Genomic DNA, 27609 nt, shown 5'->3' with positions numbered 1-27609 from the left:
GTGGGCCTTGATGGCACGGCCTTCCCCCTTCACTCCAGCTCACACCCCTTCCCTGGATCTGCCTTCCAGGCCCACCCCTCCTCCGAGATCCCAGGGGACCTTGCCGCGGCCTCCGTCCTTCTAGGTGGCTCATGCTCCATCCCCAGCCTACCCGCCCCGCCCCTCAACTCCCTGCCCCTCTAGGCCTCCGCTTTGGATCCACCTCTCATCTTCCACACGCCTTCGTTGTGCCACCACCGCGTACACGCTTCAGTTCCCAGGCCAGTTACACTCCGTCCGTGGTCTCTGTGCCACCCCAGGGTCCTGAGAATACGTGCAGCCATGTGGCCTCAGCCACTACTACCACTGCTTCTCTGCTGCACCTCTCTGCCGACCGTCTGTTCTCAGGAAAAAACCTTTTCATTGCCGTTCGTAGGCAAGCTGGAGACCTCAAGCTTGAACAGGGACCTACCTGGACCTTTACCTACCTGACTCCACCCGTACCTCTTTACCTTCCCTTCCCTCCATAGGGTAAGGTGACCATTCTCCTGTCTGAGACCAGTCCCTGCGCCATCAGCAACCCTTTCTCCTGATTCTTCAGCCTATTCTGTACAGCTAATCCTTTCCACACAGCCCAAAGACAGGCAAGTCTCTGCCTTTGTTAATTTAAAAAACAAAAAACTTTTACTCTGTACCACCTTCTCACTATCGCCTCTTTTTTTCTACCCTCCTCGTCGAAGTTTGCATGCCCTATCTGTTTTGTCTAGTGATCCATCAGTTCTTCTTTTTTTTTAATATTTATTTATTTTATTCATTTGGTTGTGGCAGGTCTTAGCCGTGGCAGGTGGGCTTCTTAGTTGCAGCTCGCCGGCTCCTTAGTTGCGGCATGCATGTGGGATCTAGTTCCCTGACCAGGGATGGAACCTGGGCCCCCTATACTGGGAGTGTGGAGTCTTAACCACTTCGCCACCAGGGAAGTCCCTAAATAGTATTATCTTATTCTAAACTTTTAATCTTATTCTAGGTCTAGCATATTTTTAATAGTAACAATGTTTTTGTTCCATTTACAAACTTAAACTTTTAATAATAAACTTAATGTATTCTACTTCTTTAAGTACCTCAGTTGTCTTAATAACAAACCATCCTACCTTCTTACATAATTCTTTTTTTTTTAATTAAAAAAAAAGTTTTTTTGGCTGCGTTGGGTCTTCATTGCTGCTCGTGGACTTTCTCTAGTTGCGGCAAGTGGGGCCTTCTCTTGCGGAGCACGGGCTCTAGGTGCGCGGGCTTCAGTAGTTGCAGCAAGTGGGCTTCAGTAGTTGTGGCTAGCAGGCTCTAGAGCGCAGGCTCAGTAGTTGTGGCGCACGGGCTTAGTTGCTCCACGGCATGTGGGATCTTCCCGGGCCAGCGATTGAATGCGTGTCCCCTGCGTTGGCAGGCAAATTCTTAACCACTGCACTACCAGGGAAGTCCCCATGTAATTCTTATAAAAATCATAAGTAAAATTTACAAATATTGTAAACCTCAAGTTCTCTTAAATGTCCTAGAACTCCTATAAACTTACTAAGACTGTGACTTAAAATTACAACCCATAATCAATTTCACATTTTAAACTCCAATGACAAAGCTGAGCTGCTACTCTGGTAGACCCGATTCTCTTAAAAATTCAAATGCATATAATAACAGATAGTCAGGACTTCCCTGGTATCCCCTGCTTTGTGAAAGTTCACTTTACACCACTCCACTTTTATGAAAAACCTACATTAGTACCTGTTTCACTAACCAAAAGAAATATGAAGAGGATTTTGGCTTTTATAAAAAAAAAAAAAAGGTAAAAAATGAAAATAGCATCCTGCATTTGTTTTGCAGCGAGCCGTATAGAGGCAGTGTGCACCCCAGCACTGAGAGTAGCACCGCCAAGCTCATTCCCGGGGAAGTACACTCTGCATCTCAGCATCAGGCTGCCACAGCTTTGAACTTTGTCTGTGAGCATCTGTGCTTTATCTTGGTTTATTTTGTGCGTTCATTAGCAAGATGTGTCCTAAGGTAATTGTTTCTTTGCCTTATGCCATTTTGGCTTATGAAAGGTTTTATACAAACACTCTACTTTTGGATAGTGGGGAAACCTGTAATTCTAGTTTTTATGCTCTTAATATTTCCTATCTTAATTCCCTACCTTCCCAGAATTATAAGTTATTCACCCATATGATCTTTAGAGTTTCCTTCTCTTGTACTTTTTATTTTTACTTTATTTATTTTTAAATTGAGGTATAGTTGATTTACAATGTCGTGTTAGTTTCAGGTGTACAGCACAGTGATTCAGTTTTATGTATGTATATTTACATTCTTTTTCAGATTCTTTTCCTTATCGGTTATTACAAAATATTGAGTATAGTTCCCAGTGTCTTGTGCTTTTTAGAGTTGTCTTCTCAGCTTGCTGAGATTTCATAATGATCAGAGGACATTGGCTGGGGTTCAGTGACTCTGTAACAGTCTGCACTTGACTTCCGAAACATGACCCTCCTGGTTCTCCTTCTGCCTCTCTGGCCCCTCTTCCTCAGTCTCTTTGGCTGGTTCCTTTGCATCTCCCCAGTTTTGATGTTGGGCCTCTTCTCCATCTGTGTTTTCTCCCCTGATCTCTCCCATTCTCATGTCTTTAAATATCGCCTATATGCTGATGACTCCCAAATTTCTATCTCTAGCCTACCTTCTCCCCTGAATTCATTTATTCAGCTGCCTACTCACCATTCCCACTTGGATGCCTCATAAGCATCTTAATATGTTCAAAACTGAGTTATTTCTTTCCCATGCAAACTATCTTCTTCCAGTCTTCCTCCGTGTCAGTTAATTGTACCACCATTTCTGGTTGCCCAGTCAAATACCCTAGCGTTGTCCCTGACTTCACATTGACCCATCAGCAAATCTTGTCAGCCCTGCCCTCAAAATATACCCTGAACGGTCCTCCTTCACACTACTTGCATCAGTCCTATGCTGATCTGAGCTGTTATGTCTCACCTGCATTATTCCAGTGACCTCCTCCTAACTAGTCTCCCTGCCTCCACCCATGTCCATATAGCTATTCTCAATCTAGTGATTTATTAACATGTAAATCAGATTATCACCCTCCAGGCTCCCATCTGACTCAAGGAAAAAACCAAAGTCTTTTCAGTGGTCTCTAAGGCCCACCTCAATTTCACCCACCAAGTTTTGACCTTATTTTCTACTACTCTTCACTTCACTCTCTCTACACCAGCTATACCACCCTTATTGCTCTTCCTCCGGCTCATCCAGCAGGCTCCTAGCTCAGGGCCTTTGTTCTTACTATTTCCTCTGCCTGGGATGCACTTTCCCCAACATATCTGTATGGCTCACCATTCTCTCACTTCCTCCAGCTCTCTAGTCAAAATCACTTCAGCAAGGCCTTCCCTGCACACTTATCTGAAGTACAGCCACCACCCTGTACACACTCTCTCCCACCCTCCACCTCCAGTTAACTTTGTTTCTTTAGTACTTATCCCCTCCTTATATTTATTTCACTCATTAATCTTGTTCAAGGATTTTAATGTTTTGTTCACTGCTGTATCTTCAGATCTAAAATAGTACTCAATAAATGAGTGTTGAATGTATGGATAAAATAATATAAGTGGAACTTTACAACTTAATGAATTGAGCAAGCAGTCCACACGACTTAGATATGAAGTATGTAATTACCTACTTCTTTGCCTTCACGTAGATTTTTGTAACCACCCACGTGATAGAATTATTTTACTCCATTTTGTACTTCCTTAGCTCTTTTGTAAGAAAACTGTAGAGATTTTTAACTTTCCAGAGTTTTGTGTTATTTTCATGGATATCTTTTCATTACATCTCTTGTAAATAATAATCTCTATTTACAAGAGATTATTATTATATTTAATAATATCTCATTACATTTTGGATCTCTTAAGGCTTTCAGCTATTTTGTCACATCTTGGAACTAGATGAGAACAGGGGCAGTCGGGAGCTAGATTATGAAGGATCTTATATCTATAGTAAAGAGGTTGTATTTTATCCTGAAAGAAATAGGAGCTATTGAAGGATTTCAAACAGTGTGACATGGTTAGTTTTGTACGTTAGGAAAGGTCACTCTGGGAGTGAACTGGAAAATAGATTGGACAGGAGGAAGCTACAAGCAGGGAGACCAGTTAGGAGTCTATGACAATAGTCCAAGTGAAAGATGAAGAGAGCTTGTACCACTAGTTCCAAACTTTATATTTTTATCTTCAACCTGTCTCCTGAACTCCAGGCCCATGTATTCAACTGCCTATTTGTATCTCCAATTAGAGGCCTAATAGGCATCTCATAGTAGTAACATGTTCAAAATAGAGCACCTGGGAATTCCCTGGCGGTCCAGTGGTTAAGACTCCAAGCTTCCACTGCAGGGGCCACGGGTTTGAGCCCTAGTCCGGGAACTAAGATCCCACATGCCACACGGCACGGCCTAAAAAAAAAGAAAAGCACCTGGTTTACCTTCTAATCTGCTCCTCTCCTACTCTTCCCCATTTCAGTTAATAACACCACCATCCATTAAGTTGTTCTCACCAAAATTAGAAGTCATTTTACTTTCTCTCTTCCCATCACTTGTCCCTGCAAACCTTGACGCAAGTCCTGTACCCAATTCTGTTGGTTTATCTTCCAAAATATAACCAGAACACTTCACTTCTCACTATTCATATTATCACCGAAGTCCAAGCCACTGTCGTCTCTAGACCACTTTAGTGCTCTCCTGCCTAATTGGTCTTCCCACTCTTTCCTCCTCTCAGCCTTCTGCAGCAGTCCATTTTCCAAACAGCAGCTGAAGTCTGCTGTTACCTTAAAACATAATCACATAATCCCCTGCTCTCTCAACCTCCAGTGGCTTTTCCGCACTCTCAAAATGAAACCAAAGTTCTTGCCTACTTAGTTGATCTCATGTCCTACCACTCTTCTCCTCAACCCCATTGTCTATTCCTTAAAACACACCAGGGACACTCCCACTTTTTCTTGAGCCATTCCCTCTGTCTAGAACTCTTCCCCTAGATCTTCACATGACAACTCCTTTTTGTCATTCAAATGGCAGTTCAAATGTCACTTCATTAGAAAGGACTTCTTGGACTTTACAAGCCAAAGCATTTCTCCCCATGAAAAATCTTTATTACACCATCCTTTTTATTTTCTTTGTAGCAGTGACCACAAACTGAAGGTATCTTTATGAAACTGTTAACTTGGCTATTACCAGTCTCTCTCCCTGGAATGGAAGCTCCATGACAGCATCCAGTCTATTTGGATCCTCAGATACGCTGCAGTGTCCCCAGAGCCATAGTAGATGTCTGGCACATAGTAGATGCCCAGTAAATCTGTAATCAATGGTGGATAATGGAATGGACCTCAATTAAAGCAGCAACCTTGGAGAGAGGGAGGAAGGCAGTGACAGGAGAGACTTTAAAGAGCTGGGCCAGGCTATGATCTCCACAAGGGCAGGATTCAGTTTACTGGTGACTCTCAAGCACTGACCCTTCCTGACCCATAGATGATTTAATGTTTATTCCATAAACAAATAAAATTGGTGAGTTTCAGTGACCCCTTAGGTCAGGAAGATAAGAGGAGTTAAAGATGACCTAAGTTTTTCGGCTTGGGCTACCCAGCTGTGAGTAGTGGAGCTAGAATTGAAACACTGGTTTGTCTCACTGCATCTTCTTTCTGTGCACCGCCTAGATGGCTGATTCTGACCCTGGTGAAAGAAACTATGAAAACATGCTGAAAATGCTGTCAGACCTGAATAAAGACTTGGAAAAGCTATTGGAAGAGATGGAAAAAATCTCAGGTAAGATGTTTTCCCAGGCAGGGTACCTTCACCCTTCTTTCCAAGGGCTCAAATCCTCCCTACACTTCTAAGCTCAAATCAAGTGCCTTCTCAACCAGGTCTTCCCTGACTACTTTTCAACTTCTGCGCCATATAACTACTGTACCACAAGATTTTACACGAACCTCTGAATATTGCCTTGACTCGTTTTCTGATTATTTTATGTGCGTTTGCATCTTATTTCTGCAAATGGGCTGTTAGTTTTTGAGGGCAGAAATAGTGACTTCTTCTTTTGTAACTGGGCACACGGTACCATACCCAAGCTCAAGTACTCAGCAAATGACAAATTATGTTAATATAACACCTGTGAACAAAGTTGGAACATACTTTCTGTGAATCATTTAAATAAGAAGAGTTCAGAGAAATAGTGCTAAGACTGGCGAGGTGCTGAAATGGGAGGTACAGCCAGTGTAATGAAGCAGCAGTAGAGTTCAACAAATTTCTCCATTTTTGGAAAAAAATGTTTGTCTGTTATTTTATTCAACATGTTTCCACTAAGCGGTAACTAGCAGTGGTAGTGATACCATTATAAGTTTTTAATTTGTTCTTTACTAGTTCAGAATATGTGCAATTCTTATAATTGTGTGAGCCTAAGTTTTGCTAGAGAAAACCATAATGTAAAACAAATTTTAGAAAGCCTGCATACTCTACTCAAATGAAAACAAATTATTTTTAAGGACATTATTAGTTTTTAAATAATCTCCATTTATTACAACAGTCTTCAGAAAATTTCTGCTTAGAAATGTTTGCAATTTTGTGCCCATGTACTTGAAAGTCTTATATATACCTTGCTAAAATGTTCTATAATTCATTTTCCACTATAAGTTATTTAATTCCTTCAATCTAATTAAATAGTCTCTTATTTAACAGCATTTGCTAAGCACCTACTATGTGCTTTTCTAAGAATACAAAGTTGAATAGAGATGCTCCTTCATTAGAAGAAGTGGGCAGGGGCCAGAAACAGACATCAAGATGACTAATTATAATTTAAATATATAAATTAAAGCACATTTTAACTTTATGTTAAAATTATAACCTGGGAAATGCTAATAATGGTGTATACCAAGTACCAGGGAGGGAGCAGAGAAGAAGGAGAGGCTGACTGCCTGGGGAAGCAAGTGAGGCTTTGAACAGAGCAGAGCACTAGGGAAGCAGCAGGGATTGGACAGATGGGGTAGGGCCCGTGGGTAGGAGGAGATAGCCAAGGCTGTGTGCCCGTGTGGGAAAGACTGGCATAGTCAAGAAGTCATATTAGTGCATGAGATTCACAAGGAGGCAGGCCAAAGAAAGAAGAGGCTGAAAAGGTGAGAAGAAGGGTCTTCAGCGCCAAGCTAAAGAGGTTTACCTTTCTTGTTCAGGTGATAGGGAGGCATTTGGGATTTCAGGGAAGACACTTGCCTTTTGAAAAGATACCTCTGGTAGCAGTGTGAGAGATGGTTCGGAGAGGGAAGACTAGAGGCAGGAAGGCCAATTAGGAATGTTTTGCAGAACTAAAGGCTGAAAAGGGGCTAGCCTTACCTCAGGCTTGGCACTGAGAACAATAAGAGAATAACAGATTTCTGTGATAGCGTCTCTTATTGATTTGTAAGAGCTCTTTATGTATTAAGACTTGTTCAAAATTGTAGTAAATATTTTTCCCAGTTTGTTATTTTCCTTTAATTTTGTATACGAAGCTTTGGTAAACAGAAGTCATATGTAGTAAAAATGTATCAGTATTTTCCTTTCTGATTTATTCCCATTGCTGTGATGCCTAGAAAACCTTTCCCTAATCCAAGATCAGTGAAATAGTCATTTATATTTTCTTCTACTTTGTGTTTTCTCTTCTTTTTTTTTTTATAAATTTATTTATTTATTTTTGGCTGCATTGGGTCTTCTTTGCTGCACACAGGCTTTCTCTAGTTGTGGCGAGCGGGGGCTACTCTTTGTTGCAGTGCACAGGCTTCTCATTGCGGTGGCTTCTCTTGTTGCGGAGCACAGGCTCTAGGCACGTGGGCTTCAGTAGTTGTGGCACACAGACTCAGTAGTTACGGCTCACGGGCTCCAGAGCAGAGGCTCAGTAGTTGTGGTGCACATGCTTCATTGCTCCGCGACATGTGGGATCTTCCCGGACCAGGGCTCGAACCCGTGTCCCCTGCATTGGCAGGCGGATTCTTAACCACTGCACCACCAGGGAAGTCCTGTTTGTTTTTTTAAACATTTAATTCTAAACTATCTGGTGTGCCAAAGGAACCAGGCTGTGTACTGCATTTTTATTTAGATTCACTAGAGTCTCTCTTTTTGGCAAATAATTCCAACAGTAATTAAGGTAATAGTTAAGTAAGTTATTAAGTAATAATAAAAGTTAATATTGCTAAGATGATATTACTAAGGTAGTAGTGTTGTAAAAACAATACTCTCTCACCTTAGAGACAAGGTTGACAGGTGTTTATATGGAAACAAGTCACATAAAAGACTTAGCTTTACAATTTTAAAAATTTGCCTCTTAAGTTTTCTAAGTAAACCTGAAATTGTTTGATAGATTCAACTATTGTATTTAAGCATCTGCACACCCTGGAAGGCTTGTGCACGTCCTTTCTCACAGAAATGAAACACATGTAGCCTGCATGGACTTGGCATGAATGAGGCTTCTGCGGTGCATGATTCCACATCCCCTCCCCTTGGTGCTTTTCCACATCACATTCCTTGAGTTGATGGAAGGTCCATTATTTCCCCTTTAGCTTATTCTTTCCTTCGTTTTAGTTGCACATATTTTCCTCTTTTTATTATTCTATTTTTATATAAATGTTCTGCACAGTTGTCTAATTTGGGGGGCAATATACATCTTTCAAATTTTTTCTTTAGCAGTTTATCAGCTGGTGAAGATATGTTTTTATCAACATTTAAGCAACCACAGGTTAAATAGTATTAAAACGTTTTGTAAAGTTTACCTTTTGTAATTTCTTAAATAAACAGTACGTTCTTGGGTCCACGGACTCAAATCCAACGGTTGAGAACAATAAAATATTTTTCTACCTGAAGTGTAAGCAGCAGAACTATTTTGTCATAGTGTCTCTAGGTCAAGTTAGGATAAATATTGTTGACAGAAGTAGCATGTTTTGGGGCCATGATGAATCTCACACCCTTACCCTTTAGGTTAAACTTAAAGTGAACCCCAACACGTAAGTTCTTGGCCTCTGTTGCCCCTGGGAAGGCTCTTCCCCAATTTTTCCAGTGACCACACAGGGCAAGGAAAATCACCAAACAAGCAGTCATCAACTATCAAAAGCACCAACCAGCAAATAAATGTAAGTGTGCATATTTATATGTATTTATATAAATATATATGCTTATTTTAAACTATTAAGTATATATGCATAACTTAAGCAATATTAAAAAGCCAAATCATCTTGACTCCAAGGCTTAAAGTTTCTCTTTCTGTTCTCTTGAACTTAAGTAAACTCATGACCTAGGATACAGTACAAATTTAGCTGTAGAATGCCTTATGGGGGTGAGCCTTGAGAATGTACAATTTCTCAGGTAGAAGGAGAGATTCTAACTTGGTTTCCCTCATCCCCAAATCCATCCCATCCTATCCTGTTAGTTTAGAAGTAATTTCTTTATTACTCATGAAGTTTTTATATATAGTAGAGCAGAGATAGCTAACCTGTTACATAATATGTTAGGTTTTATGGCTTATCACACTGGTTTCATTATTATTAATCAGTGAGTTCCCCTTCATTATTCTTTTTTCTTTCCTTTTTTCTTTTTATACCTATTCTCACATGTTTATTCTCCAGATGAATAATAGATTCATTTAATATTTTATTTGGAATTGTGTTAAACCTATACGTTAATATAGAAAGAATGATATATATATATATATTTTTTAATATTTATTTATTTATTTTTGGCTGTGTTGGGTCTTTGTTTCTGTGCGAGGGCTTTCTCTAGTTGTGGCAAGCGGGGGCCACTCTTCATCGCGGTGCGCGGGCCTCTCACTATCGCGGACTCTCTTGTTGCGGAGCACAGGCTCCAGATGTGCAGGCTCAGTAGTTGTGGCTCACGGGCCTAGTTGCTCCGCGGCATGTGGGATCTTCCCAGACCAGGGCTCGAACCTGTGTCCCCTGCATTGGCAGGCAGATTCTCAACCACTGCGCCACCAGGGAAGCCCAAGAATGATATATTTTTAACATTAAGCATTCTCAGGTAGGAATGTGCTATTTCTCTCCAATTATTCCAGTGTTCTTTAACATGTCTTTAACATGTCTCAAAGGGTTTTGCAATATTTTTCTCCAGATTTTTTTTGCCTTCAATTTTATTTTATTTTTTCCAGTTTTATTGAGATATAATTGATACATAATATTGTATAAGTTTAGATTGTATAACATAATGACTTGATATATGTATATATTGCAAAATGATTACCATAATGCATTTAGTTAATATCCACCACCTCACGTGGTTACAAGTTATTTTTTCCCTTACGATGAAAACTTTAAAGATACTATTCCCTTAGTAACTTTCAAATATACAATGCAGTCTGGTTAACTATAGTCATCATGCTGTTCATTACATAAAAATGTGAAATACTTCACAAATTTGCATGTCATCCTTGCACAGCGGCCATGCCAATCTTTTCCGTATCATTCCAATTTTAGTATATATGCCATCAAAGGGGGCACTCTCCAGAGTTTTCAGTACATTTACTTCTGTGTTTCTGTTCCTATTATAAATGGGGTGTTTTTCTATTTTATTTACTAAATAATTAATACTAGTGTACAGGAAGGCTGTAGATTCTTGGATATTTTGTATTATTCTAATAATAATAATAGTAGTAATTTTATTATTCATAGCTTATGTTTATTGTTTACCATGTATTGGTCTCTTTACCATATGCTTTACACACATTATCTCACTTATTCTTCCTAACAAGTTTATGGGGGAGAGACACTATTATTATTTCCACTTTACATATGAAGAGGAAATTAGAGCTTACAGAGTTTACATAACTTTTTCAGGGAATTCCCTGGTGATCCCATGGTTAGGATTCAGCGGTTTCACTGCCAGGGACCGGGTTCAATCCCTGGTCAAGGAACTAAGATCCCACAGGCTGTGCAACACGGCCAGAATAAATAAATAAATAAATAACTTGCTCAAAGGCACTTGGTCAAACTGTAGTAATATCCAGCTCTACTCAGCCTCTAGAGTCTTCTGTCTTTTTCTGTATTCTGAAATTATACGTATAGTATTTGGAAACAACTCTTCATTGAACAGTTAATGGTGAAACTGCTAGAGATAACTTCTGATAACTTTTTCAATTTCTTGTTTGGTTAATGCTTTAAGATTGTGTCAGTTTGTGTATTTCATTTATCCTCCCACTTCATCCGTTTCATCAGTATTTTCTAATTTATTAGATTACTGCTATATATAGCATTATAGCATTTTAAAATAAACAACTATTATTAGATGATTGTAATGAATAATCATGTTTATTATTTAATAAATATTAATAATTCATAAGTTGATAATTATTAAATAAACAACGATTTTTAAAAGAAATGTTGCATGTACATTGTTTTTAAAATCCAAAGTAAATTCAATTAAAATAGAAAATTACAAGAAAAGTTTAAAATCAGCAAAATCCAGCCACTCAGAATTAACTACTGTTAACACTGGCAAACATGATTCCAAGTCTCTCTCTATGCAAAAACAGAATAATGGACCGATACGGGATGCATAGAGGAATCTTTTTTTGACAGATACACTTTAGTGAAAATGGAATCATACTATACAAGCTACTTTTAAAATAAAGAGTACTACCTTTAATTTTACTTAAGAATTTAAACTGAAGTGAAACTGAAGAAATTCTTTACTTAAAATAAATTTCTTCACCATAAAAACTATACTAAAATTAAGAAAGTTTGTGGGGAAACATTAAGGAAATTAGTGTTATTTCTTCAGTTGTATCTTTTTTTTTTTTAGTTGTATCTTTTATCTTTATTCAGGATCTAATAACACTAATCAGTAGTATTTATGCCTTATTAATTGCTATATCCTATACTAAGCACTATATGAATTTGTTCATTTAATCCTCACAACAATTTTTGAGATATAGGGATTGTTATTATCCCTATTTACAAGTAAAGAAACTGAGACACAACTGTCCTTCGTTATACTATTACCTGTATTTGTATATTATCAAGTACAAATAATGTTTACATTAACAATAACATTTACAACATTTACACTCTATTCTGTAATCATAATTCCTAAGGTTGTTGAGACTCACAGATTCTGTATTCAAATAATTCAAAGAGTTAAACCTAGTAACTATGGCTTTGGACATTGTATTCCTTGAATTCATAAATGCTTAAGAATATATCTATGTTTATAACTGGATGGTAACTTGGTTAGGTATATAATTATTTTCTTTATAACGTAAAATATGTTTTCAGCATTTAGTGGCACTGTGAAGATGTGTGAAACACTCTGCCTCTTAAAAGTGACTTTTTTGCCTGTAAGATTCTTTCTTTATTCTTGGAGTTCTATACTTCACCAGCATAAGATTGCTGTTAATACACTCTGACATATTTCCTAGGACATGTTAGATCTCTAGAGCTGCAGATTTGAGTATTTTTTATTTATTTATTTTATTTTATTTATTTTATTTATTTATTTATTTTTGGCTGCGTTGGGTCTTCGTTGCTGTGCGCGGGCTTTCTCTAGTTGCGGTGAGCGGGGTCTACTCTTTGTTGTGGTGCGCAGGTTTCTTATTGCGGTGGCTCCTCTTGTTGTGGAGCACGGGCTCTAGGCTCGCGGGCTCAGTAGTTGTGACTTGCAGGCTCTAGAGCGCAGGCTCAGTAGTTGTGGCGCACAGGCTTAGTTGCTCCGCTGCATGTGGGATCTTCCCGGACCAGGACTCGAACCAGTGTCCCCTGCATTGGCAGGTGGATTCTTAACCGCTGAGCCACCAGGGAAGCCCGATTTGAGTATTTTTATAAGATCTTATTCAGTTATCGTATCTTTGGATACTTTTAATTCTATTTATTTGGTTTATTTCTTCAGAAATTCCAGTTGTCCTTATTGTCTGTTTCTTTTTGTCTTATCTTCATCATCACCTCTGTAATCCATTTTATTTCTTTGTTATTTTCCATTTTACTTTGTGTCAGTGCCTCAAGACTGTCCCCCTGTTCCCTGATTATGCTGTTGTATAACAATTTTCTTGTCTCTTTATTTTCAACCTCAGATGTAGAGAATTGATTTTATCATACTCCTCAGTTTGTGATACATTATGATCATTGGTCCATGCAGGGCACTACTAGTTTAATTTTTTTATTTATCCCCTTCGGTCCCCATGCTCCATTCCCTTTCCTCTCTCCACCCGTAGGCAACAATTCTAATGTGTATTTTTTGTGTGTGTATGTTCTTGTGAAATGTATATTGCTATTTTATACATTTATTTGAAATTTCTATAAATGGTAAATTTATGTTAAATTTCTATAAATGATTATATATTTTTCGTACTTTTTTTTCATTCAGAATTATGTGTGTCAGCTGTTTCCAAGATGCTATGTATACATCCAATCTGTTACTTTTAAATGTTACAAAGTATGCAGTAGTGTACATCATTCATGAGTGGCTAGGCTAGGCCACATGGGTGATAATATGGAAGTTTAAGCTCAACGCATCTGTAGGACCTGTGGATGAAGACAGAGTCTCAGAGAAGGGCATATGGGCAGGGAAAGCATCTTAATATGCATTTGTTTTTCTACATTCTAAATTAATTGGATTTCTGGGCTTTCTTCATCCTGCCTTCCCTAAAATTTTATTATTGTTTTAGTAAAACTTTGAGTTAAATGCTTTATTCATTTATTTTTATTCCTTTTTAAGTTATGAAAACATTTGGAGCTGTGCATTTATCTCTAGATATGTCATTGCAACCCATAAGTACTGATAAATAGTGTTCTTGTTTTTTATTGCTTTTAAGTCACCTTTATTTAGGTATACATAAATAATAAAATAAATATTTTAAGTGTAATGTTCACTGAGTTTTGCAAAATGTATACACCAGTATAACTAACACTATTGTCAAAGTACAAATTATTTCTATCTCTCCAAAGTGTTTCCTTTTGCCCCTCCCCAGTCAATTCCCACTCTTCCTTCCCCAGCACCAGGCAACAACTGATATACTTGCCTAGAGTTTCATATAAATGGAATCACAGTGTATACACTTGTGTCTGGCTTCCTTTGCTCACCAGGTCCAGTCAGCATAATATCAATATAATGGAAGAGCTTGATGTCCTGTGGAAGGGAAAGGCAACTAAGGAGCTGGAGAGTCGATATACCTGAATTAGGATAATGAAAATGTATTGTTAGCCTTGTCAGTGGAAACCAAACTGCTTTAGGTGGTGTTTGCTAAGAGGTATAGAGAAAACAGCATTTTTCAGATCAATAGCTGCACACTAGGCACCAGGGGATGTGTTAATTTGTTCAAGCAACGAAACCACATCTGGAACAGCAGCTGCAATTGGAGTCACCACCTGATTGAGTTTACAATAATCCACTGTCATTCTCTCAGACTTGTCTTCTGTACAGGCCAAACAGGCAAGTTGAATGGGACTGTGGTGGAGTTACCCCCTGCATCTTTCAAGTCCTTAATGGTGGTAATAATCTTGGCAATCCCTCCAGGAATACAGTGTTGCTTTTAGTTTACTACTTTCATAGGTGGAGGCAGTTCTAGTGGTTTCCACTTGGTCTTTCCTACCAAATAGCCCTCACTCTGTGGATTAGGGAACAAATGTGGGGATTCTCCCAGTTGCTGAGTATATATATTTCAATTATGCATCCTGGAACTGAGAAAATTACCATAAAGTGGGTTCAGAAGCCCACTAAGCCCACTGTGAGACAGACCTCAGCTAGAACTCCATTGATAACCTTACCTCCATAAGCCCCTCTTCTGACTCGTAGATCACTACACTGGTAGCGATGTTTTGGGTCACCAGGAATTAATGTCAGTTCAGAGGCAGTGTCTAATAGTCCCCAAAAGGTCTGATAATTTCCCTTCCCGCGATGGGCAGCCCTCCAGCTGCACTGTTGTAGGGTGCCTCTTCCTGAAGCTGACGATCATGTGAAGAGGAAAAATAACTAAACAAGTAGTTACAACAGATTTCTATGAGTGTTAAGACTGAATAATCTACGTGGTGCTATGGGTAGCCAAAAGTGGAACCTAATTTGATATAAGGAGCCAAGGAAGGCCTCCTCGAGTAAATTACTTCTCAGCTAAGACTAAAATATGAACATGAGTTAGCTGAATGAAAGAGGAAAGGAGAAAAGTGAAGAGATGAGAGTTTCTGAATACAGAAAGAATAGCAGGTTTAGAAGGATGTGGGAAAGAGTGAGTTCACTTATGGATATGCTGAGTGGGAAGGGCCAGTTTTTTTTTTTGTTTTTTTTTTAAGAGATTGTCCAATTTTTTTTTTTAATATTGACATATGTCTTAAATTTATTTATTTATTTATTTTTGGCTGTGTTGTGTCTTCGTTTCTGTGCGAGGGCTTTCTCTAGTTGTGGCAAGCGGGGGCCACTCTTCATCGTGGTGCGCGGGCCTCTCACTATCGCGGCCTCTCTTGTTGCGCAGCACAGGCTCCAGACGCGCAGGCTCAGTAGTTGTGGCTCACGGGCCTAGTTGCCCCGCGGCATGTGGGATCTTCCCAGACCAGGGCTCGAACCCGTGTCCCCTGCATTGGCAGGCAGACTCTCAACCACTGCGCCACCAGGAAAGCCCAGGGCCAGTTTTATATATTGTCAAAAATATAATCACAGAGCCAATGCAAACGGTATAATGTACCAATATAAACTGGTGTAGCCGTTATGGAAAAGAGTATGGAGGTTTCTCAAAACATTAAAAATAGACCTACCTAGGGGCTTCCCTGGTGGCGCAGTGGTTGAAAGTCCGCCTGCTGATGCAGGGGACGCGGGTTCGTGCCCCGGTCCGGGAAGATCCCACATGCCGCGGAGCGGCTGGGCCTGTGAGCCATGGCCGCTGAGCCTGCGCGTCCGGAGCCTGTGCTCTGCAACGGGAGAGGCCACAACAGTGACAGGCCCACGTACCGCAAAAAAAAAAAAAATAGAACTACCACATGATCAGCAATTCCCCTTCTGGGTATATATCCAGGAAATTATGCAAGAAGAATGCATTCTGGAGATGTACAGCATCATGACTACAGCTAATATGATATTGTATACTTGAAATTTTCTACAAATGTAGATCTTAAGTGTTCTCTCCATACCAAAAAAAAAAAAAAAAACCCACATAACTGTGAGGTGATGGAAATGTTAATTAGCTTGATGCTGATAATCATTTCACAATGCATACAATACCAAAACATCACATCGGGGCTTCCCTGGTGGCGCAGTGGTTCAGAGTCCACCTGCCGATGCAGGGGACACGGGTTCGTGCCCCGGTCTGGGAAGATCCCACATGCCACGGAGCGGCTGGGCCCGTGAGCCATGACCGCTGGGCCTGCGCGTCCGGAGCCTGTGCTCCGCAACGGGAGAGGCCACAACAGTGAGAGGCCCCCGTGTACCGCAAAAAAAAAAAAAAAAAAATCACATCGTACACCTTAAATATATACAATTTTTATTTGTCAATTATACTTCAGTAAAGCCGGAAAAATATAATCCCAGAGCTCAAAGGCTGAGGGGTTAAAGCACTGTTCATTCATTCATTCATTCATTCAACAAACACTATTTTTAAAAATTATTTATTAATTTATTTATTTAGGCTGCGCCGGGTCTTAGTTGCAGCATGTGGATTCTTAGTTGCGGCATGCATGTGGGATCTAGTTTCCTGACCAGGGATCAAACCTGGGCCCCCTGCACTGGGAGCATGGAGTCTTACCCACTGGGCCACTAGGGAAGTCCCAACAAACACTTTCTAAATAACCACCTATGCAAAGCCCTAAGCTCAAGTTGCTTATAATCTAATGGAGAAATAAATGTACAGACACATAAATGCAATATACTACATTAATTGCTATAATAAAAGGATATTAAAATTTCAATGAGATTTTGGATGAGTGGCTGAAATCTGTGTAGTAAATTGTGGAATTTTTTAAGAGGAGGTATGGAGCATTTCTCTGAAGTATTGTGAGGAGTTCCCCAGATAGACAGGTGGCAGGGAAGGCTTTCAGACAAAAAGAACGGTTTGTGCCAAGGAACAAAAGAATAAGAAAGCTGGCTGGACTTAGGGTTCAATTACTGTTGAATACACTATAAGTGGAAGTGATAGAGAGTAAATCTAAATGAATCATCTGGGGTCAGATCATGAAAGATTTCGTGTGCCACACCAAGAAATCATCCTACAGGCAACGGGAATAACTGAGGAAAGTTAGGCAGTGGAATGACATGAAGAGATAAGTGTTTTAGAAAGATTCTGTAGCAGTGTAGAGGACACTGGGAGCTAGCTCAGCAATGACCTAACCAATAAATACATGAGATGATAAGCCACTGTTAGTGAAAGTCCACAGAAACAAGAGTCAACATATTTACATCTCCAAGGACTATAGATGATGTCGGATGCAGCCTCCTCACAATCCAAAATCCTATGAACAGTGAGTTTGAGGCACTTTAAACTTTCATTAATGCTCTCCTCAAAATCTTTACAGTTTTCTAGCTTCCAACAACTGTCCCATTCCAAAGCTACTCTTACATTTTAGGTTTTTGTTACAGCAGCACCATACTCTCAGTACCAAAATCTGTATTAGTTATCTATTTGCTGCATTACAAATTAACCCAAACTTAGCAGGTTAAAACAAGAAACATTTATTATCACAGTTGTTGAGGGTCAGGAATCTGAGAATGGCTTAGCTGCGTGGTTCTTGATGTGGTTTTCATGAGTTTGCAGTCAAGTTGTAGGTCATGGCTTCAATCTCTGGATACTTGACTGGATGCTGGAGAGTCTCCTTCCAAGCTCACGTAGCTGTTGGCAGGAGGCTTTCTATGCAGCCTCTCCACAGGGCTGGTCATGTAATAACTTCCCTCAGAGCAAGTGATCCAAGAAATATTTATATATATAACAGAGAGAGAACCCAAGACAGAAGATACAGTCTTTTATCATCTAATCTTGGAAGTGACATACCATCACTTCTGCCATAACCTGTTGGTCACATGGATCAACTCTGGCACAATGTGAGAGAACTACAGAAGGGTGTGGCTACCAGAAGGTAGGGACTACTGGGGCCAACGTGGAGCTAATTACCGAATTTATTATGTAGAACATAAAACACATCTTATTGGAAATAATAAAGCTTAGCAAGGTGACTGAATATAAAATCAATGTACAAAAGTTAATTGCATTTTTATATACCTGCAGCAAAGAATTAGAACATATTTTTTTAAGGCACCATTTATAATAGCAACAATAACAGTAACACAAACACGTACATCTATGAATTACCTTGGAAGAAGTTTAACAAGAAATATGCAAGGCCTATATGCAGAAAGTTACAAAGCTTGACTAACAGATATTACAGACCAAAATAAATGGAGCTATAGCTACCTTCATGAGTAGAAAGAAAATATAATAAATGTGTTCATTCTCCCCAAATTCCATCCAAGGCTTCAAAGTAGTTCTAATAAAAATCCTAATAGGGTTTTTCATGGAACTTGACAGGTTGGCTCTAAAACATTTATTGGAGACTTGGGCTTCCCTGGTATTGCAGTGGTTGGGAGTCCGCCTGCAGTGGTTTGAGCCCCGGTCCAGGGGGACCCCACGTGCAACGGAGCAACTAAGTCCGTGTGCCACAACTACTGAGCCTGTGCTCTGGAGCCCACGTGCCACAACTGCTGAGGCCCGCGCGCCTGGAGCCGGTGCTCCGCGACAAGAGAAGCCACCACAATGAGAAGCCCGCGCGCCGCAACGAAGAGTAGCCCCCACTTGCGGCAGCTGGAGAGAGCCCGCGCACAGCAACGAAGACACAACGCAGCCAAAAATTTAAAAATTAATTAATTAAAAAAAATAAAACATTTATTGGAGACTTAAGAGCCAAAAGTAGCTAAGATACTTCTGAGAAAGACAAGGACAGGGGATTCACCCTACAGTTAGCAAAGTTTATTATAAAACTGTATAATTGACAGTGTCATATTGGCTCAGGAATAGACAAGTTGAGCAATGGAGTACAACAGAGAGCCCAGAAACAGATACACACACACATAAAGTTTTATACGTAACACGGGTGACATGGAAGATCAGTGGAGGAAAGAAGGGACTATTTAACAAGTAAGCTGGAAAAATTGGTTATGAATAAGAATAAAAATTTTAAACGGATCCCTGCACGCACACAAACACACAGTAGCTTCAGAGTGATGAGAACTTAATTATCGAAAATAAATTTTAAAGTTTGGGAAGAAAATAGGGGAGAATATCTTTGCAACTTTGAAGGTTGGGTAGAATTTTCTAAACAAAAGGCAAAAAGTGCTAAATACAGAATAAAAGATTGAGAAATTGAACTACACTAATGTTAAGAACTTCTATTCATCAAAAGTTAATTTAAAGGTCGCTTCCTCAGTGAAGTCTTTCCCGAGCACCCTTCTTGAAATTGCAGATCCTTTTTTCCTAGCATCCTCAACCCTCCTTCACTGCTTTATTTTTCTCTTTAGCACCTGTTAACCTTCTAACACACTGTGTAAGTTTACTATAGGCACTATGTAAGTTTCTTGTTATTTAGTATATAATGGTCATGAGAGCAAAGACTTTTTGACATTTTTTCTCACTGCTCTGTCCCCAGAACTTAAACAGGTGCTGACCCATACTAGGTGCTTGATAGATATTTTTTCAATTGAATGATGTGTCTTAACTCCCTGACTTTTTATGCATTTTGAGAAAGCTTGTGTCTTAAGCCTCCTGGCATCTCCCTTGCCTAGTTCAGTGCTAACAGTGAAATCGTATTTGGAATGTGCTTGTTTCCCTTGGTACCCACTTGCCTGGCACAGTGAAGAGAATACAGTATGTTTTCTATATTTGTGATTGACTTTGTTCTCTTCCATGCCTGTCTGCCATAGTGTATCCCCACTTGTTATTTCCTAATGAGTCTGGTTTATTTGTTAGTTTGTTTCTCTTTATGGTTCTCTGGCAGAAAGTTTGACACCATACTTCTCAGTTCATAGCGTGTTAGCATCACTGGCCCATGTAACAATCCTCACTTATTTGTTTATTTATGCTCTTTTTTTTCATTCCTTTTTTTGGTATATCCCTTTTTATGTGTTTCTGTAAAATTCATACTTTTTGTTTTATATCTCCAGCTTGTATCTTACTTTTTAAACTCACAACTATGTTATGAAGACCAATTTGAGTAGCCATGTGTACATGTTATCTATTACTTTTAACTGCAATATAGTATTTATCCCATGGTGGGCCACTACTTCTTGCTTCTCCATTCTTCCCGGTGATGGACACCTAGATTGCCTACAACTCTTCATCACCAAAAACAATGCTACAATGAACATCTTCACACATCTATGCTCAAGGACCTGTGTAATCATTTTAGGGGTTACCAGATGACCTCACAGAACGGCTGAGTCAGACTCTGTTCCAACCAGCAGTGCCTGGGGTTCTTAGATCCCGCGAGCTCACAGACACTTGATATTATCCAGCTTTCTAATTTTGCCAGACTAATAGGTGTAAAGTGATATCTGATTGTTTTCATTTTTACTTCTCTAATGAATTCCAGATTCTCTTCAAATGCTTGTCAGTCTTTTGGTTTGGTTTCTCCTTAGGGAATGTAAGAAGCAGTGTACCATAAGCAGCTAAAAGCATGGACACAGGTGCTTGAGTACTTGAGTTAAATCCTGCCTGTGCTACTTATTAGCTGTATGACTTGGGCAAGCTGCTTAACCTCTCTGTCCGTTTCCACTTTTGAAAAATGAAGATAATTATAATATCTACATCTAATATTTAAATAAATTTTTATCAAAGTGAATTCACATAAAATTAACTATTTTAAAGTATACATTCAGTGGCATTTAATACATTCATAATTTTGTGCAGCCACCAACTCTGTCAAGTTCCGCGACATTTTCATCACGCAAAAAAGACACTTCGTACCCATCAAGCAGTCACTCCATACCTCTATTCCCAACCCCTGGCAACCACCAATCTGTTTCCATTCTCTATGGATTTACCTATTCTGCATATTTCATGTAAGAGAATCATATAATATGTGACATTTTGTTTCTGGCTTCTTTCGCCTAACATAGTATTTTCAAGTTTCACCCATATTGTAGCATATTATGAGTACTTTATTCCTTTATATAGCTAAAATATATTCCGTGTATTCATCCACTGATGGATATTTGGGTTGTGTCCCAATATTTAACTATTGTGAATAGTGCCACTATGAACATGTGTATACGAGTATTTGTTTGAGTGCCCATTCTTTATTGTTTGGGACACTATGTAGGAGTAGAATTGCTAGGTCATATGGTAATTCTATATTTAGCTTCCTGAAGAATGTCAAACTGTTTTACACAATAGTGCATCATTTTACAACCCCACCAGCAATGCACAAGCATTCCAGTTTCTCCACATCCTCACCAACACTTGTTATTTTCCAGGGTTTTGTTGTTGTTACTGAATTTCTTTTATTGATTTGAAGTAATTTCTTTTTTTTTTTTTTTCTTGCGGTACGTGGGCCTCTCACTGTCGCAGCCTCTCCTGTTGCGGAGCACAGGCTCCGGACGCCCAGGCTCAGTGGCCATGGCTCGCGGGCCCAGCCGCCCGGCGGCATGTGGGACCTTCCCGGACCGGGGCACGAACCCGCGTCCCCTGCATCGGCAGGCAGACTCTCAACCACTGTGCCACCAGGGAAGCCCTGAAGTAATTTCTTGTATATTCTAGATATTAACCCATTATCAGTTTTAAGATTGTAAATTTCTTCTATCATTTGTATGAAAATTTTGTCCATGTTGTCCTTAGTAGAAAAAAAATTTTTGATAAAAAGAAATTCACCAATATTTTGCCTTATGGTTTGTGGTTTTGTTTTTGTTTTGTTTTGTTTTTTGTCACAGCTTACCCTTCCCCCTCCCCATATCCTCAAGTCCATTCTCTAGTAGGTCTGTGTCTTTATTCCTGTCTTACCCCTAGGTTCTTCATGACATCTGGTTTGTGGTTTTTAAGAAGTCCCTAGATCACAGGTATTCTGCTAAATTTTGATCTATAAATGTTATTTTATCTTTCATATTTATGTCTTTAATCCATCTGGAGTATACTGTCCTTTTTTCAGGAGACGTATATTTCTGAAGGATTTTTTAGTGTTACTTTCATCATATACTAAATTCCATATACACTTAGGTCTATCTCCGAGCACGCTATTTTCTTTCATTGGTCTGTTTGTCTGTACCACACTATTTTTTTTAAAAAGGGCTTTAGGGAATTCCCTGGCGGTCTAGTGGTTAGGACTCCGCACTTTCACTGCTGAGGGCACAGGTTCAATCCCTGGTCAGGGAACTAAGATCCCACAAGCCACTCAGTGTGGCTAAATAAATAAAACAGGGCTTTATAGGATGTCTTGATATCTAATAGGGTATATTCCCCCTTTTAGCTGTTATTTTTTTAAGATTGACTTGACTATTGGACCTCTATTCTTTCATATACACTTTTATAATTTACAAATACTGTTAGTTTTATCTCTTACCTTATATCTCTTATTTCTTTTAAATGCTTAAATTCCATTTACCAACATCTTCAATACCCATTACATTATTAGAGGCATCCTTGTTTGATTCCCAAAGGAATTTATCCACAGTTTCTCCATTAAGTATAATGTTTGCTGTAAGTTTTTGGTGTATCACCTTTACTAGGTTAAAATGTCTCCTTCTATTCCTAATTTGTTAGTTTTGATTTTCTGAAATCACAAATAAGTATTAAACTTTATTAACTGCCTTTTTTTGCATTAACTGAGATATTACTATGATTTCCCCCCTTTTATTAATGTGGTTAATTATGCTGATTGATTTTCTGATACTCAACTATCCTTGAATTTCTTTTACAAGCTCTACTTGATCATAACATATTATTTTAACACATTGTTAGGTTTGGTTAGATCATATATTAGGATTTTACATCTATTTTCATGTGAGACAGACCTATAATTTTTTTTATATAATATTTGTCTTGTTTTAAAATAAACCAGCTTAGGGAAAATTATGTTTTTATTTTTGCTTATCTCTATTCTCAAATTTTCTACAGTGTAAATGGAATACTTCTATCAAATGCTTTTCTTAAAAATTTACACCAGGGGACTTTCTTAGCAGTTCAGTGGTTAAGACTCGGAGCTTCCAGTGCAGAGGGCACGGGTTCGACCCCTGGTCAGGAAACTAGGATCCCACATGCCACGTGGTGCAGCCAAAAAATTTTAAATAATAATAATAATAATAAAATAAAATTTAAAAAAAGTTAACACTAGTCCATACAGTCAGCTTATCAGTCTTCCCTCTTTTTCTAATTTCTGGAATCACTTACGTTAGATAAGAATTAACTGTTCTTCCACAGTTCAGTGGAACTCATCTGTAAAACCATTTGGGACCTGAGATTTGAGGAGGTAGACCTTCACCATTTACATTTTAAAATGTTGATTCTTCTATTTTGCCAGTGATGTGAATTAGCCTGTGGGCTGTAAACTCCAGGCTTATCTTCATCCCTTGATCGCCTGGCTCAACTAGCCTTGTCATTCCTGTTCTCTGCTTCTACCTCTTCTACTGTCAGAATAAATCTACTCACTGTATCCCTCGTTAGTCCTCCCTCTCCTACACAGATTTTTGGAACACTTTATCCTCATCCTTTACTGAACCCTGCATCTAGTGCACATCTTGACCAGTTTTTAAATTTCTGTGTGAGGACCTGGCCCTACCCAGCAGGTTATCAGAGTTTGTGAGGCGAGTCCTAACTAGCCTCTCAGAGTATCTGCTGTTCAGGCCCCTCGAGAGATTAGGACCTTGGCTTTGCTACTGCATAGGCCTTACCAAAAGCCCTCTGAGAAGGCCTGCCTTCACTACCTGGTCTAAAATAAGACTCTTCCTATCCCATTTCTCTGTCACAATACACGTTGCTTCGCAGCTCCTTTCACAATGTGTAATTGTCTTATATGTTTTATTATCTGTCTCCTCCCACTGCAACTAGTATAGAAGCTCACGAGGGCAGGGATGTGTCTGTCCTGTAGTAGACAGCTGTATCATCAGGGCTGCCTTAGCAAAACGCCGACACAGAGCAGGTGCGCAATAAACATTGAATGAATGAAAAACTCGGGCGACATATATTTCCAAAGGATTTTCAGATGATTGTGAGTCCTTCCTATTCTATATTTTCTTTTTTTTTTCCCTTGGATCAAATCATAAGAGGGCTATGCACTTGATATAGTGTTTTAGTGTCTCATTGAATTGCCTTTTCTGAAGTGTGCTTTGGTACTGTGCCACCAGCTTTCTTTTACCAGTGCCTACAACTGTAGACATAGAAGAATGTCTTTGTATTTAAAGTAGGGATGTTGTCAAGGACATTTTCCATTATGTTACACACCTCTCATGAAATATACCTATAAGGAAATTCTTTCTTGGGGTAAAAGTGTCTTAAACAATGGGTTTGTTTTTATTTTATGGTCACTGAATCTTATAACCGAACATGTTTCCGTCTCTGCTTTGAGCTCAGGAAACTCAGGACTAGAATTTCAGCTGCTATGTAGGACTATATGAGATTCATTTCTGTGGGCTGTTTTGTTTTGTTTTGTTTACCCACCCTAGTTCTTTGTCCTGAATACCTGAATTACTTATTTTATAGTAAGAGTTTCTCCTTTCTTGAGCACCTAATACGTTGGAGACAGGCTACATACATCATCGATTTAATCTTCACACCAAAGCCATGAGATCCGGACGTTTTCCGTCCTTTACATAAGAGGAGATGAGGTTAGTAAGTTTAAATCACTTACTCCAGGTCACACAGCCAGTGAGTGGAGAGCTGGGAAGCAGACTCTGCCCTGGCTTCAGGTCCATGCTCCACCTGCCGCCCAGGTGGCCTCACATGGTGGTCTACAGGCTTCCTGCACCAGAATTACCCAGGATGCTTGTCAGGATGCAGGTTCCTGGGCACCATTCCCAACTTGCTACACAAGAACCTTCTTTGAGTTCTGAGAGGGGCCAGTGGTCTACATTTTAACAGGTGTCCCAAGTGACTCTCATACTTCCAGAAGATCGAGAATCCCTGTGCTAGCTATATATCATAGGCCCTCTGTCTGTTGAGGTGTACTGCACGTATCTCTATCTGTTGAGGTGTGCCGCACGTATCTCTGTCTGTTGAGATGTACCGCACGTATCTCTGTCTGTTGAGGTGTACCGCACGTATCTCTGTCTGTTGAGGTGTACCGCACGTATCTCTGTCGGGTCGCACGTATCTCTGTTGTTGAGGTGTACCGCACGTATCTCTGTCTGTTGAGGTGTACCGCACGTATCTCTGTCTGTTGAGGTGTACCGCACGTATCTCTGTCTGTTGAGGTGTACCGCACGTATCTCTGTCTGTTGAGGTGTACCGCACGTATCTCTGTCTGTTGAGGTGTACCGCACGTATCTCTGTCTGTTGAGGTGTACCGCACGTACCTCTGTCTGTTGAGGTGTACCGCACGTATCTCTGTCTGTTGAGGTGTACCGCACGTATCTCTATGTGTTGAGGTGTACTGCACGTATCTCTTCTAACAGTTTTTCCCTAAACAAACAGATGCCACTTTCTATAAACTTCAAGTCTGCCACACTGCTGACCTCGGTTGTGTGTAGACATACATGTGCATTTGTTATTAATCATTCTGCCTATCTCTCTTTTTTTTTTTCATTTTGCTTGCAGGATCTTAGTTTCCTGACCAGGGATTTAACCCACGGCCTCAGCAGTGAAAGTGTGGAGTCCTAACCACTGGACTGCCAGGGAATTCCCTGCCTCTCTCTTCTTTGGTTAATTTCCTGAAGGATATAGTTTCCCAAAGTATCCAGCATTTTTTAACCCAGACAGGAGAAGTTCTAAGGAGATGTATTTACTGCAGAGAGAGACAACCCTGTTTTTCATAGTTCTAAAGGGGAGAACCACACCAGTGGGGGGCGGGTGCTGCAGAGGGAAGAGGTGGAGGTGGGGCTTCTGCACACACCATTGGATCTGTACAGGAAGCACATGTTCACCTATAGGCCCAGGGGATGCGGCCCTCAAGTTGCTCTCAAAGGGAAAGAGCAAGAAAGGTGGTCAGTGCAGTGGTGAGCACCAAAGGACACCTAACATGGAACTCGGCAAACCTTCCCAGAAGGAGGAGCCCCTGGACTGGCCTTATTGAAAGCAGAGAGGTGCCAAGGTGGAGGTGGGCAGGCATCCCAGGCCAATGAGCATGAGATAACCTGAGGCTCTAGCCTTGGGGGAGTGGGAGTGGTCAGCCCTACCTGAGTATGTGAGCTTGGGCAGGGTTATGACTTCTTGGGGGTCACCCGGCAACCACTAGCTGTGAACTGCAGATAGGTAAGGACCTGTGTTTACTCTCATTTTTCCTAACATTTCATGTCAGATTGGCCTCCAACCTTTTAGTGTTGTGGGCTGGTGTATCCAGAAGTTAAGGCTTGTGTGAGATTAGGGAAGGTTCATTACTGCTTTTCGTAGAGAGGAGTTTTAATAGGGCTGTCATGAGCCCTGTAACGCATGGCCGACCCGCTTTCTCTCCTTTGAGTAATTGGGTGACTCAGCACGTCCTGTCCCCAGGATGCTGCGCATGAGCGGAGGCTCCCAGCCCTCGCTGGGGGGTCCAGCGCTGCGGCAGCCCCCTGTGGCCTGACCAGGGCCTGTCTGGTTGTTCCAGTACAGGCCACGTGGATGGCCTACGACATGGTGGTGATGCGCACCAACCCCACACTGGCGGAGTCCATGCGGCGGCTGGAGGACGCCTTCCTCAACTGCAAGGAGGAGGTGGAGAAGAACTGGCAGGAGCTGCTCGATGAGACCAAGCGAGCGCAGGAGGCCCGCCCGCCCCACACGGCCCGAGCAGGCTTGGCAGAGTAGCAGCGGCCCCGGAGCAGGGCTGTGCGCAGAGCTTGTTTCTCAGTAAACTTCTTTCCAAGCACAACCTAAGGACCCTTTCTGTCCCACCCAGCTGCATATCAAACCTTGTGGACAGCACATGAGAAGGGCGAGATGCAGAGGCTCTCGATGAAGTAGACGTACTCAGTGCCAGTGGTGCCGAACTTAGAATACAAAAACTAAAAGGGAGCCAGACGGGGACAAACCAGGTCAGAGGGTGGGACAGGCAGCAGTATTCAGTCAGATTTATTTACCTTCCTACAGTGAGTTCCAAAGCGAATAAGGGGGAACATTAGTTATTCAGTTGTGTATTTGGGGCACCAGGCTGGGCACTCTCGAGTGTGTCCTTATGTTCTCACAGCCCCGTTTCAGACAAGAAAAGCAATGTTAGATGTCTCTTCCAATCCACACAGCTAATAAGGGGCAGAACGAGGGCGAAACCCAGGCCTCACCTAGGAAGGGGGCTGGCGGGAAGTGGGGCGGGCTTCTGGAGGGGCTGAGCCGGCAGGAGAGACCCCACCAGGCTGCAGAGGGGTATGAGCTGAGTGGTCCTGCACGGCCTGGGCTGGGGTCTGGGCAGGGGCTAGAGCCAGCAGGGCGCTTTCACAGACAAGGGTTCTAGGCCCTTGAGGTCAGTCAGACAAAAGAGGGCTTCAGAGCTGTTCCAGCGGAGAGCCAGCCAGGC

At 40.6% G+C, this 27609-nt stretch overlaps 1 protein-coding gene and 1 non-coding gene across 2 annotated transcripts; one reads left to right on the top strand and one right to left on the bottom strand.

The window, feature by feature from the left end:
• The first annotated feature begins 5166 nt into the window (after positions 1–5166).
• SYCE3 (synaptonemal complex central element protein 3) lies at positions 5167–26998 on the top strand. Its single transcript, XM_089921556.1, has 2 exons — positions 5167–5821; positions 26707–26998. Exons 1-2 carry the CDS (start codon positions 5713–5715, stop codon positions 26904–26906), a joined length of 309 nt encoding a protein of 102 aa, XP_089777682.1. The 5' UTR covers positions 5167–5712; the 3' UTR covers positions 26907–26998.
• LOC115802416 (U6 spliceosomal RNA) lies at positions 10415–10521 on the bottom strand. The gene has a single exon (XR_004022882.1). It is a non-coding gene; the product is annotated as a U6 spliceosomal RNA (small nuclear RNA).
• Positions 26999–27609: the final 611 nt, after the last annotated feature.

Source organism: Delphinapterus leucas, chromosome 11 (genome assembly GCF_059928025.1).
Source record: "Delphinapterus leucas isolate spDelLeu-1000000601 "Yukka" chromosome 11, BTC_Dleu_Yukka2, whole genome shotgun sequence".
In the NCBI taxonomy this organism is placed as follows: Eukaryota; Metazoa; Chordata; class Mammalia; order Artiodactyla; family Monodontidae; genus Delphinapterus; species Delphinapterus leucas.
The sequence above is the reverse complement of the archived record's forward strand: the minus strand, read 5'-3'. Positions and strand labels throughout refer to the sequence as shown.

Excerpts from the sequence above, each read along its gene's own strand:
- SYCE3 (XM_089921556.1), top strand. The coding sequence starts at position 5,713 with ATGGCTGATTCTGACCCTGGTGAAAGAAACTATGAAAACATGCTGAAA. Across the intron at positions 5,822-26,706 it reads AGAGATGGAAAAAATCTCAG|TACAGGCCACGTGGATGGCC; the intron begins GTAAGATGTTTT and ends TGGTTGTTCCAG.